The 23,231-nt window shown below is 36.6% G+C and overlaps 1 protein-coding gene across 3 annotated transcripts; it reads left to right on the forward strand.

The window, feature by feature from the left end:
* Positions 1-1,613: 1,613 nt before the first annotated feature.
* On the forward strand, positions 1,614-23,231 carry LOC110102041 (titin homolog). 3 transcript variants are annotated; one of them, XM_028694392.1, is made up of 8 exons: positions 1,614-1,844; positions 1,934-4,890; positions 4,981-5,139; positions 5,227-5,406; positions 5,487-5,672; positions 21,789-21,887; positions 21,955-22,557; positions 22,650-23,231. In XM_028694392.1, the coding sequence occupies exons 2-8, from the start codon at positions 1,990-1,992 to the stop codon at positions 22,986-22,988; spliced, it is 4,467 nt and encodes a 1,488-aa protein (XP_028550225.1). In that variant the 5' UTR covers positions 1,614-1,844; positions 1,934-1,989; the 3' UTR covers positions 22,989-23,231. The 3 variants fall into 3 exon arrangements, with proteins under 3 accessions (XP_028550225.1, XP_020685845.1, XP_020685847.1); XM_020830186.2 differs by having other exon boundaries at positions 1,617-1,844; positions 22,647-23,231; XM_020830188.2 differs by having other exon boundaries at positions 1,617-1,844; positions 1,980-4,890; positions 22,647-23,231.

Genomic DNA, 23,231 nt, shown 5'->3' on the forward strand with positions numbered 1-23,231 from the left:
AAAAAAAAAAAAACCCTAATCTAAGAGATTAAAAAAATCTCCTTAAGAAACTTTAAAAAATTTTAATCAATGTTGAATCAAAGAGTTATACTGTGTAATTTATCGAGTTGCTCAATAGCAACAATAACGTCGAATGGATGGACAGCCTGATCACGATGATGGGGGGATGGACGCTCAATTGAAACTCTAGATTGAAGGGGAAGCTCAGAATGAGGAGAGAAGAGCAGTACAAAGTAGAGGATGAAGAGACTTGAGCCGAGGTTGTCATATATATATCGATTTAGGGCTATAGGCAGTTTAGACCTTCATAATTTGAAGCGGTATAAACCATCTTCTAAAGATGGCAGTTTAAACTGCTGGCATAGATCATTAATTACAACATTGATTTCGAAACTGCAAAAAAAAAAAAAAAATGTTGTAAAATAATTTAATTTTTAGTAGTGAAGGTTGAATGAGTATAGTTTGAATCTTTTGACCTTCATAATATGTGGTGTGAGATGCATAGAAATTCGAGAGCTCTTTCTCGTACATTTCATACTGATACTTAAAGGTTACCTCCTAGTATGGTCATGCCACATTTACGAACAAAGTTAGATCCAACAGAAGCTATTTTTATATATTAATAAGATTGAAGAAGTAAGAATTTTGAACTTATCCATTCCATCGTGACAAATTTATAAAGTAATCCAATTCATTAATTTTTAATGATGGACCTGCCCATCCAAAAAAAATTATCATAGAATTGTAGGGCCAATTGTCTCATTTTTAAATTATCATCCAAATATCAAAATTCACAATAAAATATCAACTTATATATATATATATATATATAAATTTGTAGTTCAAAAACATAACATAAAAGTTCATTTATAAATATATATGTTTCTAATATTGTATATGTAATCATTCCAGGCAATAACACTTGTGCAAATATTGTTAGTTATCAGATAAAACATTCAAAGTTTTTGTGAATAGAGGTTTCATTTGAGATAGCTTTTATATTGTTTTATACAGCAAAATTTTAATGTAAAGTTTTTTTGAAAGAAAATTTTGTATTAAAAACTTTTTAAAAAGGAAGTGGGAAAGCACAGAAGACTATGACTTGATTTGGAATGACTTTCTTCATGCTTCATAAAACAATTTTTTTTTTTTTATAAGAAAGCTGTTTTAAGAAGCAATAAGAAAGTTGTCCCCAATAAAAGCCTATGTAAAAAAATAAAAAATCTATTTTTATGTAGGTAGCAACTAGCATGGGTAAAGGTTTTAAAAGTTTTGGTCATTTTTTTTTCATACATTAAAGTTATATTTCAACAATCAAATTCTATAAAACCAAAAATTCTGTAATTCACCGATAAATCTCCAACTGAAGTTAAAAACTTGCAATAATTCTTATTGTGGGAAGGAGCTAAGAAGTAGAAAACGACGTTCTTTTGTTAATGCTATGGAATTACTAATTTGGTACTATCGACGTAAGAAAAAAAACAGCAATGTGATTTGACCAACAGATAAACATAAAAAGGCATATCATTAAATTTTGAGCGGTTAATTAAGGAAGTGAAGTAAATCATTCAAATAATGGTCTGCGTCCGAAGAAGTAGAACAAAATCAACTAATCTTTGGTTTGTTTAAATCACCTCTTCTATCTCCCTCTCTTACTCTCTCTCTCTCTCTCTCTCTCTCTCTGTTTCTATTCTGTTCATCCGATCTGAAGGGGAGAGTAGAGATCAAACAATTTGAATTGAGCAAAGGGAGATCGAGGACGCATTACTTTTTTCCTTGTCATGTGATTGAATCCCGCACTACGATTACGCCAACTGTGAGCAGATCACCGGCGCCACCGACAAGTAAATTTTCTCTGTTTTTTTTTTCGTTTTTAAATTTCTATCCCAGATCTGTAAACTTTGCCAGTTTCATTGTTGTATATTCCACGAAGATTCCATATTGATTTCGATTGTGAGCTGATTCGATTGATCTGGTAGAGGGCTAGCAATGGCAGTGGAGAAGAACGAGGGTGGCGGCGCTGGAACTGAGGGAGACCATCTTGCTAGGGCAGAGCTGGAGATGAAGAAGGCGAGGGAGATGGGAGGAGAAATTGAGCACATTGCGTGCCGGGAGGGTGACGATAATGATGGGAGCGGGACTGATGGTTCATTTGTAATGGTGATGAACGGCGGTGATTCGGATGCGAGATCGGATTCGTCTGAGAAAGATTTGGAAATGGATGTCCGTGGTGGTGGAGGAGGCGCAGGAGATCTATTGGTTGCTGATTCAGGTTCTACTTTTGTAGATGGTGGGAGTGCTGAGGAAAGCAAGGGGGATAATGGCGTGGAGAGACAGGGGAATGAGCGTGAGGAGGAGAGAAAATTGGGGGACTCTTTTTCTGCTGAGAATGAAGGAAAAGATGATCATGTGGTTGGAGGAGAAGATGATGCTCATGATGGTGAGGTAGCTCAGAAAATTCTCTCTATGCCTGTAGAGCTTGAAGAATTTATTGATGAATCTACGAAAACAGATCATGCTCAGAAATTAGAGGAGCATGAGGAGGAAATGGTTGTTGTTGATGCAAAGAAGGATCAAGTAGAAGAGGGTTTTGTGGCTGTTGAGGATTCTAAGGAAGAAAAAAATGCAGTTATTGAAGAGTTGAATAATAAAGATGAAGTTGTGGACATAGAAGTTTTTAAAACTGAAAAATCGGATCAAGTGGGAGAGGAGCTGTTGATGGTTGAAGATTCAAAAAATGAAAAGGATATAATTATTGAAGGTTTGTATGTTGTAGATGAAGCCATAGATCCCATAGTTGTTGAAGATTTGAAAAATAAAGAGCAGAATCAAGTTGAAGAGGAAGTGGTGATTGTGGAAGATTCAAAGAATGAAATGGAGGCGGTCATTGAATATTTGAATAAGTTAGATGAAGTAATCATGGGCACCGAAGAGCAAGTATCTGAAGGAACAGAGGTTTCTTATGCTAAGAATGAAGTGGACAGTGACAATGAAGGACTTACTGTCGGAGCTTCTTCCGCACAGTCATCTTCATCTGGTTTTGTGGATAGGAATATAAAATTGGAATTACTGATCGGCATAAGTGATGCTGTTGAGTCTGCAGTCACCAAACTTATGAACAATGAAGCTGAATCTGTTCCTGAGATTGAAGAACTGAAGGAAGGCAGTGAACAAAAAACTGGTGATGTTGAGTCTTCTATAACTGAGAAGAAGGAAGCTGATTCTGCTTCTGAAATTGAAGAAAGAAGGGATGCCAACAATGAAGTAGCCGTGGAAATCAATTCTTCTGAGCTTGCAAAGGAGGAAATTAGTTCTGTTCATGAGATAGAAGATAGCAAGGATGAAAATCATGAAGAATGTGAGGATGTGGACTCTTTACTAACGGATGCTGCTAATGAAGGAGTAGATTCCAACTCGGAAGTTGATGAAAGCAGGAATACTAATGACGAAGGAATCAAGGATGTTGAATCTTCAAAGGAGAAAATTAGTTCTGTTTTTGATATTGAAGATAGGAGGGATGACAATCGTGAAGAGTGTGAGGATGTCGAATCTTCAGTCAGGGATGCTGCAACGAAGGGAGTAGATTCCAACTTGGAAGTTGAAGAACGCAAGAATACCAACATAGAAGTAATCAAGGATGTCGAATCTGAAATTGCTGATCATATGGATAATGAAGTTTATTCTGCTTCTGAAGTTATAGATAGGAAGATAGCCAATGATGATTTGTCCAATTGTATTGATTGGGAGAATGAAAAAAACTCAGTTACTCAAGTAGATGAAAACCTGCAAGTTAAAGCTACATTAGCCGTTTCTGACGGTGAAAGTGGAGAATTAGTTACGTCTGTTGAACTGTTAAAACAGCACAATGTCAATGCCTCTCTGCCAAAGTTCGAAATTGAAGAGAAGGAGAATGATTCATCCGTCGAGTTAATTGATGAGCTTGTCATGAAAGACAGTCGTTCAGCTCCTATAGTAGAAGAATACCAGGCTGCAGAGGTTTCATCTATTGGCCAAAGCACAGAGCCTGTGAAGGAGTTCATTAGTTCCACTTCTCAAGCAGAAGTTGAATATGATGCAACTTTGTCCACTAGTTCAGCACCTGAAGCAGAAGAGGACAAGAATGCAAAGATGCTATTCATTGCTTCAAACCCTGAGCACAAGGAAGACGTGAGTTTGGCTCCTATGGTAGAAGAAAAACAGGATTTGGATGCTTCATTCATCGATTCAAACACTGAGCCTATTAGACTCTTGGCTTCAACCTCTGAAGTAGGAGAACTTCAAGATGCAGATGCTCCATCCATTGATTCAATACCTGAGCCGGTTAAGGAGGATGTTGGTTTAGCTTCTAAGTCAGAAGAAAACCAGAATGCAGAAGCTTTGGTAACTGAGGGTGAAAATGAAAAGAGAGAGCTAAAATCAGCCACCGAGTTAGTAGAGGTGGTGTCAAAGCCTGTGAAAGCTAAGGAAGGGATGGAGGATAGGAGAAAGGACTTAAATGCAGCGGAGCAGAGTGTTGAGAGTTCAAGGATTGAAATTGTTCATGAAACGAGAGACCTCAAATCAGACACTGAATTAACTGAACATAAGAAAATCCATCTTGAAAAGAGCTTGGGGGAGATAGAGGAGCAACAAATGGAATTAAAGTCAGAGGAAAAAATGGATGCTTTGAACAATCAACAACAACAAGGCAATGAAGCCTCTTCAGCTCCAGATGGTGATCTAGAAAAGGCTGAGATGGCTGCCAAGAAGTATCGCTTAATCAAAATTCCCAGATTCACTCAGAGAGTCATCAATGATGAACACCAAGCAAAAATTACTGATGCTCATGCGCAAGTGGATGAACACACTCGAAGACGAGATTCTCTAAAAGCTGAGCTCGATAACATGAGGGTAAGTTTAATAAAAGGTTTGCTTTATAATCCTTCAAATCTGATTATCTATGATTCTGCGTAATAACAGTTAAGTTCCACTGTTATTTAGAAAGTACTTTCAGACTGCTTTCACAAAAGAGATTCTACAAACGAAGAAGAGAAAAAGGCTAAAGCTTTGGTGAATGCTAAACGTTTAGAGATGGATTCTATCCAGACTGTCATTAGCAAAGGAAAGACTGCTGCCTCGTTCTTAGACATTATTTCTCGGGTATGACTTGGGGGCTTTCTTAATTCAAGTAAACTATGCATCTCTTTTGTTAACTATCAACTAAGAGTTTTTCTTTGATGAATATAGATTCATACTTTAGAGTACAAGATGCAACATGAAACAATATCCTTAAAAGATGAGAAGAAATACTTGCATGAGCTGAATCAGCTGAAAAATGAACGAGAACTCCACCCTTTCAACAAGTGTTCCCAGTTGGAAATTGATGACGCTCTGAAGCAGAAAGAAACAGCTGAATCTAGCTTTAAGGTATTTTTCATCAATTATGTTCACTGATATTTTTTTTTTTATGATTTGTTACCAATGTACATGATGGTGATGTGTTGTAGATTTTGAAGAAGGAGTTTGACACACTAAGAAATGCTCACTTGAAGGCTGATGAATATTTAAAGTCTGTTAGCAAAAGCTATATTGATCAGTTTAATAAAGTAAAAGAGCATGAACAGAAGTGGAAGACCGCTAATGATTTCCGTCAAAATGCTTACAAAAACTTGCATGGTCTTAAATCTGATAAGGTGTGTTACTGTCATACTTCTATTGTTGTTTAGGCTTTATTTTCTTATATGTTATTACTGAATATAAGCTTTTTAAAATATTACTAGTGAAATGGACTTTGTCAAACGTTACTCACATTCTTTCTTTTCCTTGCTTATTCACTATGTTTGTTGTTCCTTTAAACCTCTACTACTCTCAAGTCTACTAATATATGTGCCCCTCCGGTGCCTATCAATTCATTTCCATTTCCAGCAAACTACTTCTTTTAGAAAAAAAATGCTGATCTCTATATTTTAACTTCAGACCATTAGATCCATAAATGTTTTCAATGCTTCCTATTAGTCCACATTGAAAATGTTAACAGTTAAGTAGCTGATAGCAGGAAAAAAAAACCTTCTACTTCCGAACCCAAGGGTGGGGCAAAATGCGGGCCTTGGTTGGGTTTTCTCCCCTTGCAGCAACCTCCTCTTCTTGTTTGGCTTGCCGGCAATCCTCCATTTTGTGGTCCCCTCCCCTTTTTGTCTCCGGCTTTGCTGCTGGTCACTCTTTCATCTCTTATGAACCACAATGATTTCCCCCCTCTTAACCTCTGTTTCTTTCTCTTTGACATTTTGGCCGCCACTGTTTTGGGCCAATCAGTTTGCCTTCCTCTTGCCCCTCACATGCTGTTTGTTTAAACTAAAAAGACCTCATGACCTCTCATGTTCCTAATGCTTCCAAAGTTTTGGTTGTCTTGCGTGCCTTTCTTTGAGGACATTGTTTGTTCTACGACTGAAGAAATTGAAGTGGTTGGTAAGCAGTTACAACTCTCATTATAATGTATCATCAAAAAATTATTTTGATCAGGCACGAATCTCGAGGCAAAATCAAGTTGGAAACTTCCAAAATTAAATTTGGAACCATCCGAACTCCGATTTCATTAAACATACAGTCGAACTGAACGCCCCAGAATTACGAACCCAACAACGCCAAATTTGACACAATGAGAGGTTAAATGGGTCCAAATCGAAGACCCGAAGACATTTGGAAGGTTCAAACCATAATTTAGATTACCAAACGATTTCGAAACATGACATGCTAATAATCGAATCAAACCGAACTTACACTCATCCGCCGATTGATGCTGGATTTTTGCCCGGCCATGGACTGATGTTGGACTTTCGTGCAACTCTGTTGTAACTAGATTTCAACTTAATAGTTGACCATTATAATCTAATCATTCTCAATTTCAAGGATGAATCAGTCACCTGTAATCTATTCAAACACTAGTGAAATTATTTCAACTGGGTGTGGTCCCGTGGTTTTACTCTTTTTCCACGGTTTTTCACACAAAAATCTTGGTATTTATTTGTACTTCTTTTTGTATGTTGGATATCCGTACAACACTAAAACGAAAAATTCTAACTCTATCGCTGTGTATATTCTAGCCCACAATTGTTTGACGCCTTCTATGGGAACTACCATCACACTATTCTAAGCACTGACTCAATGGACAACGGATGTAGCAATCACATCTTAGAAGCCTCCCTCTCCAACACACATCAATCTAGAAATCAGTCTATGAATCATGGATGTCAAGCATCTGCCTCTTTTTATCCTAGTGGGCAAAACATTACTGGAGAAGAAACTTCAGGACCTTTTTTTAGAATATCATATTTGAAAGATGGAAGAATCTCAAAATGAGATCCTTCGACTTCTACGAGAGACTCGGCAACTGGCACTGGCACAATAAGAGGAGGTTCTTCTACCTCGAGATCCACCACTAGTCGAAGGTATTTGCTCTGAACATCTTCATACAGATATTCCTCTTCCCCAATCAAAGATGCATCCTCCATCATATCAAGACAATGAACTTGCTGACACAACAAGTTCTAATCCTTCACATACAGGTCGGAAACCTCGTATTCCTCCAGACATCCCTCCCTAAGGACTTTGCCCAACCGCACATTACTGAGCTCCCACACAATGCCCTACATCATGAACTGCGACGATTGATCCGAGAAAATTCCCTGTGGGAGGTAGATAACAGTCTCTTCGTCTGTGGGGCTTCTAGGAGTCATCACCCCTGACTGAAACCATCCTTCAACACCCCATTCCGACAAGATTCAAACTACCGAGCATCGATTCCTACGATGGGACATCCGACCCTTTGAGCATATTGATTACTATAGAACCATCATGTATATCCAGCGAGCCTTCGACGCGCTCATCTGTCAGGTTTTTTCTACCACCCTCAAAGGACAAGCTCGAATGTGGTTCTATTCACTTCCAACCGAAACGATCCCCACATTCATTAAATTGGCCAAAGTGTTCGTCAAACAATTCATAGCCTATCGAAGAATTATTAAGGATTCTTCTCACATCTCTGGGATTCGCCAGAATAAAGGAGAATCGCTTAAGAAGTATTTTCAACGATTTTTCATCGAAGCTCGGCAAATTTCAAGAGTTGATCCTAAATTGTTGAGAGGAGTTTTTCTTGGAGGCATCTGTACTGATCCCTTTTTACTTAGCACTTATGCGAGACACGATTCATTCATGCGTTGGCCTGATCCTCCGCGTGGAGGCACAAATCTCTACAGGCGAAATCATAAATGCTTATAGAAAGTAGTTTAAGCAAACAAATAGAAAGCATAAAAGTGCACCAAGAGTGGATAACTCGTTCTCGCAGCAAAAGAAACCAGAGAAAAATAATCTGTCTCCTACACCCCCATTGCCACGATCGGAGCCTCGATAAGACGAGTATACACCACTCAATGCTTCTCGAGAAAATGTATTGATGGCTATCCGAAATCAGGAGAATGTGAAGTAGCTGAAACCTTTGATGTCGAATACAGGAAATTATGATCAATATTGTTATTTCCATCATAATCGTGGGCACACCACTGAAGCCTGTAAGCAGCTCAATGATGAAATTGAGAGACTTATCCGACAAAGCTACCTTTGACGTTTTATTCAAGATCCACCAGCTCGAGATGAGTCTCGTCCCACTAAGGGGCAAAATAAACAACAAAAAAGACAATCGTTGAATAATCGTTAAATGGTTGGAGAGAATGAAACCATTACAGGGGATCCCTCATTACTAATCAAATCTTATTTATAGTAGATGAAAAGTCTACACCAAAGAAGTCCTGTATCAATCATTTTATTACTTTTGATGATTCTGGTTTGGATGGAGTTAATCTATCATCAAGATCCGCTTGTGATTAATGTTGGGATAGGTAACCCGTGTTACAAAGTCAAAAGAATTTTGGTGGATAACGCGAGCTTCGTGGATGTCTTGTTATATTCTAGTTTTCTCAATATTGGTCTCACCAGAAAAAAGCTTCAACCTGTGCTAGATCCACTGTATAGGTTTAATAATCGACCTGTAGGAGTAGAATGATCAATTAGTCTCTTAGTTGTACTTCGAGAATTCCCCCGACAAACTATGCACTCCATCTAATTTATTATAGTAAAATCAGAATCGGCTTACAATGCTATCTTTGGAAGGTCACTCTAGTCTATATTTAGGATTATCATCTCTATCCCTCACCTTAAACTGAAGTTTCTTACCCCGACGGGTGTCTGTATAGTATGTGGGGATAAACAAGTACCATAATCCTACTATCTTAGGCAGGCTTAACCGTGTCAACATGACATGCAAGCTAGTAATCCAGAAGAAATAAAATTTTGCATCAGCAAATAACCGAGTGGGAAGTTAATAAACTCTTGGAGGCTAGATTTATATGGGAAGTACACTATCTCACTTGGCTGGCGAATGTCGTCATGGTGTGAAATGCTAGTGGAGCTTGGAGAAAGTGTGTAGACTATACAGTTCTTAACATGACATGCCCAAAGGACAGTTTTCCACTTCCTCGTATTGACAAGTTGGTCTACCACCTCTGGACATCAAATGATGAGCTTCATGGATGCCTACTCCGGTTATAATCAAATAAAGATGGATCCTACGGATGAGAAGGCAACAGCTTTTCAAACAGACAATGGGTTATACTACTATCCGGTTATATCATTCGAGCTCAAAATGCTAGAGAGCTACATATTAGTTGCTTATGAAAAAGGTTTTCAAAGACCTTATTGGACACACTTTGGACGTATATGTCGAGGGTATGTTGATGAAAAGCTTTAAAAAATTTCAACATATATCTGACTTAGAATAGTGCTTCCACCTTCTACGACGATACAATATGCGTCTCAAACCTATCAAATGTGCTTGTGAGTTGCTTCCAAAAAGTTCTTAGGGTTCATGGTGACCCACCGATGAATTGAAGCCAATTCTAAAAAAATTAAGGCACTAAATGATATGTTGCCCCTGAGGAATATCAAGCATAGAAACCAACTGGAAGGATTGCAATACTGCCTCATTTCCTGGCCCGCATAGGAGATAAATATCTGTCATTTTTTCAAGATACTCAGATGTACTCGTAGCTCAGGATTCTAATAGACTGATGAATGTCAAGAAGCCTTCGAATAGTTACGAAAGTATTTGGCATCTCCGTCACTACTTTCAAAACTTATAATTGGAGAAAAGTTGTATTTGTACCTAACTGTTTTTGCCCAAGCTATTAGTTCGGTCTTGGTAGAAAAAAATGTTATATAACGTTCCATCTATTACGTTAGTAAAATCTTATCTAAAATAAAGGGACTTTATCCATTAGTTGATAAAACAGCTTTAGCTTTAGTTTATTCCATCAGAAAACTACACCCATATTTTCATGCCCACATAATTGGGATTTATAAAAATCTTCTATTGAGAAGCGTCCTACAAAATCTAGAAGCATCTAGCAAATTAATCAAGTGGTATGTGGAGCTAGGAGAGTTTGACATTCACTACTTGCCTAGGCCCTGTATCAAATCTCTAGCACTTATAGATTTTGTAGTTGAATGCATCATCCTTATATCTAGTGAGCAACCGAGTGCTTCTCCTTCTCTTCCGTACTAGACGTTGTATGTTAATGGAGCTTCTAGAAGTTTCGGCATTGGGGCGGGAATTCTAATGATCTCTTTGTAGTAAGTTGCCCTTGAGTACGAGCTCTGACTTAATTTCCTTGCAACGATTAACATAACAGAGTACGAGGCCCTTATTGTCGAATTAAGCCTGGAAAAAGATTGTGAAGTACAAAACTTAGTGGTTCACACCGATTCGCAATTGGTCGTCTCTCAGGTGGAGGGGGAATTTGACGCCCACAACCCATTACTAGCTCAATACTACAACATCGTAAAGTCATTCTTAGCCCACATAAAAGAGTACCAGATCATCTATATTCCCTAAGAGCAAAATGCACGAGCAAATGCTCTTTCCAAATTTGTTACATCAACAACTGGGGATGTCTACAAGAGAATGTGTATCGACAAAATCCACTTCCTGAGTGTCATGGTCCATGGGTCATATAATTGATCGATGAACCAAGAGAGGCTTCTTGGATTGATCCCATGTTGTTCTTTTTACAAGATGGTGTGCTGCCTGAAGATCCCATAGTTGCAACACGACTTCAAAAACAAGCAGCGAATTTCACTATTATTATTGGCGAGTTGTACAAACGAGCCTTTACCCGACCAAACCTTAAATGTCTCTCACCTTTATAAGCTGATTATGGACTTTGAGAAGTCGATTCAGGAGTATGCGATGAACATCTGGGAGGAAGAGCATTAGCATACAAGATTATGAGGCAGAGATTCTTTTGGCCCACAATGAAACATGACGCATTTGATTTTACTCAAAAGTGTAAAAACTATCAGTTGCATTTCAATCTCATTCATAAACTTTCTTTAGAGCTTACATAACCTCAGAGCCCTTGGCCTTTCGCCTAATAGGGGTTTCATATAATGGGGCCCTTCCCTATAGATTACTTCACCAAATCGGTGGAGGCAGAACTTCTGTTGAAGATTACTTAATCCAATGTCAAATAATTCTTATGGAAAAATATAATCTGTCATTTTGACATTCCTGCCAGGGCCATCACTGATAATGGGACTCAGTTCACTGAAAAAATCTTTACATCTTTCTGTAAAGATTTTCATAATATGATAGTAGACAGTTGTAGCCCATCCTCAAGCAAATGGGCAAATAGAAGTTACAAACCGGATAATTTTGAAAGGGCTGAAGACACACCTAGGGAAGGCATAAGGGGGGAATAGGCTAAAGAGCTCCCAAATGTCCTCTCGGCTTACCGAACCACAACCAAAATGCCTACAGAAGAAATCTCGTACAACCTCTGCTTTGGCACAGAAGAAGTCATACCGGGGTATATTGGAGTCTCAAGCTATAGAATTCAAACTCTTAACATTAATAATAATGAGGATAAGCTTAAAAACAACTTGTATCTCTTCCTAGGAGCCAGAGATATAGTCTCATTTAGAGTTGCTGCATTCCACTAAAAGTTGCCCGCCACTACAATCGAAGGGTGAAACCTCAATATATCTCTATTAAATATCTAGTTTTGCGCAATATCTAGAAAGGGCCCCTAGTGCAACAAACTCTCCCCTCAACGAAGGTCCTTATTTGGTGGCAGCTATGGTTAAGTCTGGCACCTTCAAACTAAAGGATGTCAATGGGAAGATGCTCCCATGAACTTAGAATGTTGGAAACCTCCGCAAATATTATCAGTAAGTGTCGATAATGCTTCTTGTCTTGTGTTATGTATTTCTCTGAAGTTATCGTGTAATTCTCGTATGTATTTCTTTTATGTATATGTTGTAACTCTTATATCCCTAAGTCATACTAGGGAATTATTATATTATCTTCTATAATATAGTAACGTGTTATTCGCTCTGTTTCAATATTATCTCCTTCTTTAAGAGGATCAAAACGATAATAAAAAACTGACGGCAAATCTAATTTCTTTATCCATGATTCAAGAAACACGCAATCTACATTGTATCTCAATCACTGGATGATTAATCCTGAAGGGAGTTGATCTAACCTCTTCCATACAGGTTAATATCATCAAGAAAATACTTTGATTAACAAACTTTGATAGGTCAAACATCCTAGGAGGATGTCTCACATTCACTCAAACTAAAAGAGCCCACTATAATATTTCTCATCATCCAATTTGAACGTATGAGAAAGAAAACAATAACAACAACAACAACATCAAGCCTTTATCCCACTACGTGGGTTCATATGAGAAAGAAAAGAAATAAAAAAAGTTAAAAACTTCTTTATATATCACTAAACATATCATATACATCATATAAAAACATGAACATTAAATACATGAATAATCACTATAACATATAAAGTAGTACAACCAAAAACAGAGAAATACTACAGAATCTCAATATCATCATCCTCCTCGAGGGCAAAGGCCTTCTACAACTCACTTTTGATTCATCACCATCTAAATATGAAGAAGAATCACCAAAAGCCTGGCTAGGTGTCAACCCCTCAACTTCAGCTCCAGTTTTGTGATGTACTAGGTGGACGCCTTTAAGAAACCCTCGAATGAAGCCTTCTCCATACACTCCAACTCCAAAGTCTTCACCTCCACTTCGTATATGTGATCACGGGCTTCCTGAACCTGATCCTGAAATATCATCTTGAAAGCAACTAACTTCTTGAATTCTTCTATGACTCTGGAAAGTGAAAACTCTGATCTGGACTTGGCTTCTTTCTCAGACAATAAACTCTGAAATCTTTTGTTCTCATTTTCAATGGTTATTATCTTCTCTTCAAGGATCTGCTGATATGTTACATGTTGATTGATCACTACTTGTGCATCCACTAACTTAATATGAAGACAATCTATCTGTTGATTCTGTAAAAAGGTTGATGTAGCCATAGTAACTAATTCTATTATGTGCTTTGCTAATTGCTTATCCACTATCTTCATCTTATATATCTTATTATCATACTTCATCTTGTATTCTCCTTAAAGATATTTAACCTTTATAAACTTATTGTTCCAATCATTTAAGGTCTTGGTCAATTCAATCTCAAGATCCATACATTGCAGGAGCTGAAATAATTAGAACAAGTTTCGTAAGGGTCATATCCTTATGAAAATATGAAAAGAAAAAGCAAAAAAGAAAATAGGAACTCACAAATTCCTCAGCTCGTCGACAGCCAACACATTGATGTTTCAAAACATTTTCTGGAATGTGTGACTTTGATGGAGAAGAAAGGTGAGTTTTTCCAGTGACTGTCAAAATCTCCTCTACCATTTTCTTTTTGGATGCCTGTGGATCACCTTCATTCCCTGATCGTTTAGAACGAACCTTTGAAGTATGGACAACCGCCTCTGGGACATTGGCGGACTTCTTTAACATATGTTCATGAGATATCTCTGCCTGAGTAGATAGTCTCACCTTGACAAATATTCCTCATCCACATATATGCTTAAATAACGCACCTCATAATGAATGGTGTCTACTTCAAGAAGGTTGAGCATCTTCGATAAATCCTTCTCCAACATGAAGCGGAATAGGTAAATCTTTTAGTTTTTCCCATATTACAGTAGATTCCAGTCATTCTACACAAAAAAGAACACACTAACTCAGCTCTTTGATGGGTTTTGAGTGTGAATATTTAGCCACATGGATCTGGATGAGATACGACCTTATGTATCACAAATAAGATGACCCATCTGAGAAAGACACTCTGGAGATAACACCACCCCACGATCTCTAAAAATTATGATCAATCTCATTATAATCGACATGACATTATAAGAAAGCTGAGACAAATTCATTCCACATATCGTTGAAATGTCAATCAACTCCGAGGAAGGTGGAAATCATAGCCGTGCTCGTAAATTGAACTCATACACTGTCAAAAGTCCTAGGGAGGAGAACAGGCACGATCTGAATTTTTAGGCATCTTCATCACAAGATCATTGAAGAAGTGAAACTTCTTTTTAAAAATGATCAAGAAGTCACTGGTTATGGTGGAGACAACATCGTCAACCTTGGCCACCTTGTGAGGTTTCTTCAGACCCTCATGCTAAGCAGAAAGAAAATCTCCTTTGGCTAGGGGAATTTAGGCAGAGGTGTGGTCACCCATTTGAGCTTCTATACTAAAGAGGAGCATTGAATTTGGGTAAGGGATGCCACCTACTAAAAACATTGGAAAGCCTCTAGAGTAAGAAGAGAAAAGGGGGAGAAAGTAAGGGGATGGCCAAAAATTCTAATTTTTATACAAGAAAGGGGCACTGAATTTGAGTAAGGGATACCGCCAATCAAAAATAGTGGAAAGTCTCAACTATAAGAAAGTTAGAAGGAGAAGGGAGAAGCAGAAGGTGCAATTAATCCCCTTGTTTGGCTTGCCGGCAATCCTCCATTCTGTGGTCCCCTCCGAGGAAAAATAAAGTTGGAAACTTTCGAAATTAAATTTTGGACCATCTGAACTCCGATTTCAACAAACTTATAGTCGAACTGAACGTCTCATAATTACGAACCCAACGACACCAAATTTGACCCAAACCGAGCTCAAATGGGTCCAAATCATAGACCCAAAGTGCATTTGGAAGGTTCAAACCATAACTTGGATTACCAAAGGTTTTCAAATGTGTCATGCTTATAGTCGAATCGAGCGGCTCGACGAGACGAATCTGACGAGCACAAGATCTCCAAATTTATATATCATTAAGACATTCAAATGCCTAGTAAACGGTTTACGATCAAGGGAATCAACATCGGCCGTTCATTCAAACTACTCCCTATTTACCCTTGATCTCCCTCCTATTTAATGATCATGTTACTCTCAAAAAATTATAAATATGCCCCTCATTTCTCATGGAAGAGGGACCAAGCAAGGAAGAGAAGGAAGAGAGTTCTCTTACCACCGGGCTCCTTGACTCTCGTTGGGCTTCCGCTAGGCTACCGACTGTCGTCGGACTTCTACCTAGCCATCGACGGACGCCAGACTTCTGCCTGGCTGCCGATTGACGCCGGATTTCCACCCGGCCACCAACTGAAGCCAGACTTTCGCCCAACTGCCGGTTGACGTCATATTTCCGTCCGACTGCCGATTGATGCCGGACTTCTACCCGGTCATCAACTAACGCCGGATTTCTACCCATTCACGAACTGATGTCAGACTTTCGTTGTAACTAGATTTCAACCTGACGGTTGACCATTGTAATATAATCGTCCTCAATTTTAAGGACGAATCAATCACATGTAATCTATTCAAACGATAGTGAAATTATTTCAACTGAGCGTGGCCCCGTGGTTTTACTCATTTTCTAGGATTTTCCACATAAAAATCCTGATGTTTATTTTTTTCTTCTCTTTGTGTCTTGGATATCTGTATAACGCTAATACGAAAAATTATAACTCCATCTCCGCGTATATTCTAGCCCGCAACAACTCTCATTGGTTGGGTTTATGGTTGCAGACACCCATTTTATGGTAATCTCTTGAACGCTGCTCACAAAGTGTGGACGTTGAAAGATTAATTTGACATTCTTTACCTTGCAGAAGGTTTCTTTTTTATCTTTTGGTGATATATGTTTAATACAGCTCTCTCGATTAAGGATCCATGGTTGATTTTGGGTGATTTCAAATGCATTGGGAATGGAGTTGAAAACTTAGGTGGTTTCCCACCTCTTCCTTCTAAGTTGATTGACTTTAACTCACGTATTTACAACTCCACACTTACTGAGCTTCCTCATACTGGTATTTTCTATAGTTGATTTAGTTATCAGACTGACAACCCTCTAGTGCTTGCTAGATAGAGCCTTTTTAAGCATTCCCTTGGCAGAACTTGTACCCTTCCACCTATTTTAGAGTCCATCTACCTCTATCATCCAATCACTCCACAATCTCCATTGATATCGGTGAGCTGCTATTCTTTAAATGATTGTTTCTTTATATGAATCACCGGAGCTATTTACCCAACTTCTTTGATGTTGTGGTGGCAGCTTGGAACATTCCAGTCAGAGGGATCTCCTCTTTACCCTAAGTAATAGATATTTATTTGTCAGGTCTTCTTTGAAAACTACTCAATGGTATTTGCTACTATATCTCTTGAGCTATTACCTAATCTCAAAATTGAACAAGGCAGAATTTTTTACCTATTAGAAAGGCATCCTTTGGACTCAATCACTTAATGATTTTACTTAGAATGCATAACTGGATTATTCAAAGATCTGAGTGTGCTTAGTTGTCCAAGGGGAAAGATGACATAAATTTCTTTACCATAAAGTTAAAAATAGGAGGAATCGCATTTTCATCATAGTGTTTCAAACAACTGCCTTTCTTTCTCATCAAGATGACATTGTGGAAGAAGCCATTGTCATTTTGTCTCACTTCTGAATTGTAACAATTTACTCCTCACTTCTCATATGAACAATATCCCTTCTGGTTATACTCTTAATCAAGGGGTCAGAAATTTTCTCTCTGCCAATTTTTTCTGATAAAGAGATCAAAATTACTTTGTTTGGTATTGAGAGATGTAAATGCCCTTGGCCTAATGGTTTTAGCTCTAATTTTTGTAGACACTTGTGACATTATTAGCTCATAATTTATGGATAATATGAAATATTTCCTTGCTACTGCTGAACTTCTTAGTCATATCAAACACTCGAACATTACTCTTATTCCTAAGAAGTTACACGATGTTACCTTACATGACTATGGACTCCTTTGTGCAACACGTTGTACAAAGTCATTGCTAAAATACTCGTTGGGGGCCTGAACTCTTGCTCACTAAGCTTATCAACTCAACCCAAGCAATGTTTGTTCAAGATACAGATATCTCCGTTATTATTTCTTTAGCAAATGAGATTCTTCATGGTTTCAACTCTGATAGCTATACCAAAAAGTTTTTGTGCCAAGATTGACCTTAAAATAAGCCTTCAATAGTGTCAATCGTGTGGTTCTTTACTCTTGCTTCAATCACTTGAGGGGCCCACACCATATTTGTCAACTGGATCATTGGTTGTACTCGGGGCGTTCATTTCTCTGTTATTATTAATGGTGAGCTCAGAGTGTTCTTTAATTCCACCTCAGGTCTCAGACAGGGTTGTGACGTTTGCCTCGTCTCGTTTTCTATTCACTATTGTGATGGGCATCTTCTCTTCCATCATTAATGCCCACTGTGAGTCTAATATATTACCTTCTATTCATACCAATGTTAAGGTCTCTCATCTTATTTGTGAATTTTCTTTTAGTTTTTGTCAAAGCTGACCATACCACCATTGGATGTCTTAATTTCAACTTATCTCAATTTGAACGGATTACTAGGCTTTGCATTAATTAAGGTTAATCTTTGCTCTGTTTCCTTTATTAATGACATTGACTGGACTTGGCACTCCTTTCCCAAAAAAAGGTAGCTGATAGAAGGCCGCCTATATATTTTTTTTCTTTATTGATAAAAATAGTTTAAAAAAATTCTGGTGGCATTTCTAAGAAATCTAGAGGAGAGATTCAGAACATATGGTATTGAAGTGAACTGGACGTCCATCAGTAGGTTACCTAGCTTATTATTATGAAAACATATGCGGGGAAGATAAGTTAACTAAAAGTTTTTTCTGGTAGACAGTGCTTTTATCTTCATGGTTATTATCATAGCACTAAAGAAATCGGATATCTTTCTACAACATGTTTTGCAATTTTACGGGGCTGAGATTGATTAGTTTCTCCGAAACTGCAGACTGGTATTATGATGAACATTAAAAAATTAAGTAAAGTGTAAGCAAATGTATTTTTATAAGTAAACAGCAGCATGGCATCCATGTTGTTTGTATGAGGCTTCGATTCATTATTTTCAAAATAATGTCGTGATTTTGAGTCTGAAATATTATTTATCATCAATACTTCAGTTGGCATCTATGATGTACCGAAACATTCTCCTCAATGAAACGAAGCCTCGTTCAAACAAATTGGATGACATGCATCAGATGCATAGTAGACATGACATGTATTTGATACGGCTCTGACATGTGTCAGGCACACTTAAGATGTGAAAATATTAAAAGCAAATTGGACATACGTGTCTGAAATGCTTATCTTAAATATTTTATAATTTTTTTAAAATATAATTTCTTGTATTTTAAATTTTTATTTATTAAAATGATAAAAATTAAATTTATTATTTCCTCTTTATAGCCCCAAATCAATAGTCTGCAGTCAATACTCTATTTCTCAAACATTCCTATTTTCATTTTTTCTCCTGGTTGTGGCAAAAGTTTCACAACAATGCTCATTACTATCTTAACATCAATGTCCGATGCTGTCATATTGTCTATGTTTTAAAACAATCTCAACATCAAATTCTACAATGTCTTGACATTGATGCTTGACACTAGTAATTTTTAAACCTACAATCATGCTTCCTAGCCATCTCGACATCTCATCTTTCTCCAACTTCATCTCAACATTGACGATTTATGTTGTCTCAACATCGATCTCGGATGCCTATCACACAAGATCGATGCTCGACTCTTAATAGCATTGTCATCTCCCCTCTCGATGTCTGACACATGACATCGAGACCCTACTCTCAACATCCTAATATTAATCATTTAAGCACAAATTCTAATTAAATAACTTATTATTTCTTAATTATTCTTAAAATTACGCCTATTTGATTGTTACACACTTTTTAAGCTACAAAAAATGATAATACCATGTCTCGTATATTTATCATATATTTTTAATAATTGTCGTGTCCCATCTCCTGTTGTGTTAGGTCTGTGTCATCATGTCCATATCTGTGCATCTTAGCTTATCATCCTGTTAAAAGGAGTGGTTGTAGATGAGTAAAGAAAAATAATTATTGTTGCTAGAATTTTTTTTTTTTTTTAAACAAGTTTTCTAGGCATATTGTCTAGCTAAGACTTCACTACCCTTTAAAGGAAGAGGAATGCTTTACATTTAATGTCTTCTCCAGTTTATTTATATTTTCAAGCCTCCATCTCCAATGCTTTTTCCAGAAATGGGAAATTGTTGAAAATGATCCCTTCATTCTGAGATTGTCATAAAAAAGCTATGCCTACTTATCCTTTGTTAGGTAAAGGGAAATGTTAATGCATTGTTCTAGTTTTTCATAGAAGTTTTTTAAGTGGTGCTATAGACAGTTGGCATCAAAAGGGTCCACAATATTGACAACTCTGACTAATATTACTGTTGTTGTAGTTTCTACCTTGATTCATGGTAAAAGGAACAACATTTAGGTACAGAGAGGAAGGAGAGAAATGTTTTGAATTTTTGTTTTGGCATAGATTGTACTATTGGTAAATTATTTTGTGTTTTATTTTAAAGAGGAGCACAAATCATCAAAATTAGTTAGAGGAGCATGTTTACAAAAGAAATTTAGAAATGAGCAAATATGTCAAATAAAATGACGCATATAGAATACGCATAATATATATATATATATATATATATATATATATATATATATATATATATATATATATATATATATTCTAAATGCGTTAGTTGATTTGGTGGATTTAATTCAAGTGAGAAAGAGAAAGCGGCTGCAGAGAGAGAGAGGCGGGGAGAGAGAAAAAGGCATAATAGGGGGAGAGAGAAATAGTTGGATGGTGGAGAGAGAAACTTGGTGAGAGAGGGAGAGGGAATATTAGTAGCTTTTTATTAAATAAAGATGGGTTTCTTTTTAAGAAAAATCTAATGAATAGATACAAAATTATCTATTTTATATTTATTTTAATTTATAAAACAGATAATTTTGTCTAATAATTAAATTTTTTGCAAAAAATTACTAATTATTATTTAATATTTAATAAAAAAATGACTACTTAAATTTAATAAAAATTTATTATTATTTAAATTTTTGCTATTTATCTTAATAAATTATATAATTTTAAATTAAATCAGATAATATTAATATTTATCTAATAATAAATATTGTAACTATTATAATTTAATAAAAATTTTTCTAATTAATTATTATTATTTTTGTAATTAATATTCAAAATTTTGTAATTAATTAATTTTTTTGTAATTTTTTGGTTAATTTAATTACACGCTCATCTTAATTTATAACATGCATAGCTAATTAATTAAGAGAAATTTGAGTCAGGATATTTTGATTAGATTTAATTAAGTTATATTTTATAGTTATGAAATCTATTTTAAGATAAATATAATATATGATAAATTAACAATAAAATCATCATATTTATCTTAAAAATAAAATTAATAAATTTAATACTTATCTTAAAAAAAATTGGTAGAGAAAGAGACGGGGAGAGAGGATAGTGATCGAGAGTGAGAGAGGTAGGCAGATCATGTTTAGTGGCTGTAAATTGAATTTTTAAACAGATAAAATCATGGAAGTAGTTAGTGTTGGTGTATCCGAAATGATTTACTACTTTTGGTTCGATTAAATATTCCAAAATAATTGAGAATAACATCTGTAGTTTGCAATTTTCTTTCTAGGTGTTCTTATAAAAACTATGTTCGTTAAAGTTTAATGTTCTATAATTTATGGTATATTCTATTGATGCTTTTGCCATCAGCTATTCTGTCTGGTGTTTTTCACCCTTATTTAACCGTCTTCTGATTGACGTAACTATCTAATAGAAGTTCTGCTCAAGTTGTATATCCTAACTATGAATATTTTTCAGAAATGAGCCAATCAGGTTGTAGTAATTAATATATACCATTTTTCTTAATATAATACTTTTAGCTTTTCTTAAAGTAATATGCTATTAAAATTGTTAATATTTTGATAATGTGTCTTCATTCCTACTAGTTTGCTTCATTGGGTTCTGGTGAAGACATTCATGTTTATATTGTTTGTAACATCTTTATCCGTCCACCATAATTTCTTCAACTTCATAAACCCAAATGTGAAGTAGATCCTTCTTATCTCCCTGGATAACAGCAGGTTGTCATTTTCTGACCATTGTTACTTTTTGCTGTATCACAAAATATGCACTCCGTGCCTTTCTGATAAAATAAACAAACTGGCCCTCGCTAAATTTATGTAACCCTTCCTCTAGGATCATATTTTGATTTTTCATCATCTTCTATGACCAAATCCGTGCAGGCTTAGTTTGGCTAGTTTCAAGTATTTTAACATGATTATTTTTTTTCTTCTTTTCTGTTATCATGTTATTGGGAATGACTGGTATATGTTGCATCTTCATACTGAGCGAACTGTTATATTAATAATTATTTTCTCAGCAAATAGATCTGATGTGTAATGTTTCTTGACGTAGATGGAACACTACTGGAAGTACATGGATGACAGGCAGGTTGCAAAGAAGTATGCATCCTCAAAAGACAAAGAGGCTCTAGAACGCCATTGCACTGAACAGGTGACTTTCTTACTTAGTTCATCAAGTAATTATTAAGGACAACCTATCAGCCTATTCTTTCTCTCAGGTTGAAAGAATTATGCGGCTATGGAATGAAGATGATGACTTTCGAAAACAGTATGTTGAATCCAATCTCAATAACACCTTAAGGAAATTTGGGACTTTGGATGGAAGGACTCCTGGCCCCAATGATCCAAAGCTTGTGATTCCCCAGCAAAATTTTCCGCCTTTGACTACAAGAAGCTCTCCTGCTACTGTTTCAGTCCACCATGAACAATCACTTCATTCACATAAAGTTACCAAACCAGCTCTTCCAACTAATCTAATGGTGAGATCAAAATTACCCTCCGAGTCTACTTCGAACGATGTTGCAGATATTGTTGCTCCTTTAAGAGAGGAGTTCGTAGAGCTGGAAGTGGAGAAAAAACTCACCATTGAGGAAGAAGAGCAAGCCAGGTTAGCAGAGGAACAAGCCAGAAAGGCTGAGGAACTGGCCAGAAAGGAAGAAGAGCTTAGAAAAGTAAGGGAGGAGTTAGAGTTTAAAGAAAAGTTAAGAATGGAGCAGAAGGCCAAGGCCAAGGATGCCGAGGAAAGAAAAAGACGAAAAGCTGAAAAGGCCCAAGCAAAAGCTGAATACAAGGCACAAAAACAAACTGAACTAAGAGAACTTGTAAGTTATGTCTAATTGCCAATTTGTATATTAGCAAAAAGTAACTTTTACTTAACACTCGGCTGAAGAATTTGCAAATGCTTTTGTAGAAGAGATTAAAGAAGGAGAAGAAGAAAGAGGGTACATCAGAAAAAGATGGAATCGTGGAAGGAGACCGTGCATCTGTTACTGAAACATCTTCACAAGAAGCTTCTCAGGAACAAGAAAACAACAATACAACGAGTTCGAAGAGATCTAGAAGGAAATCATCAGCAGCATTGAACAAGTACAGCAACAAAGTTCAACCAGTCCCCTTACCTCTGCGGAACAGGGGGAAGAGGAAGATGTCTGCGTGGATATGGACATTCTGCGTTGCGGTGGCACTTATAGGCTTGTTCTTTGCTGGAAACTATATTTCTTTCTCGTTTAGCTGGCTAAAATTTGGCTTCTAATACATATGTTCGCTTACTGATATTTATATAATAGGGATGAGGGGGTTCATAGATTACAGAGAGTGCAGAGAGGGAATGTCATCTACAAACTAAAGGATCAATCATTCTTTTGAGAGGGAGCTTTTTTTTTTTTTTAATTATTGTTGATTCAGTTCAACAAAAGTTATCTTATTTGATTTATGTTGCTGGTAAGACCCCATAATTACAATCAAATAATAAGGTTATAGTTACTCTTTGCTACTA

This window comes from Dendrobium catenatum, unplaced genomic scaffold (assembly GCF_001605985.2).
Source record: "Dendrobium catenatum unplaced genomic scaffold, ASM160598v2 fragScaff_scaffold_471, whole genome shotgun sequence".
NCBI lineage: Eukaryota > Viridiplantae > Streptophyta > Magnoliopsida > Asparagales > Orchidaceae > Dendrobium > Dendrobium catenatum.

What these genes read in the sequence shown, in the direction of transcription:
- LOC110102041 (XM_020830186.2), top strand. Translation starts at nt 1,990, where the DNA reads ATGGCAGTGGAGAAGAACGAGGGTGGCGGCGCTGGAACTGAGGGAGAC. An exon ending in CTGAGCTCGATAACATGAGG is followed by an intron (nt 4,891 to 4,980) that starts GTAAGTTTAATA and finishes ACTGTTATTTAG; the next exon opens with AAAGTACTTTCAGACTGCTT. An exon ending in AACGCCATTGCACTGAACAG is followed by an intron (nt 21,888 to 21,954) that starts GTGACTTTCTTA and finishes TCTTTCTCTCAG; the next exon opens with GTTGAAAGAATTATGCGGCT.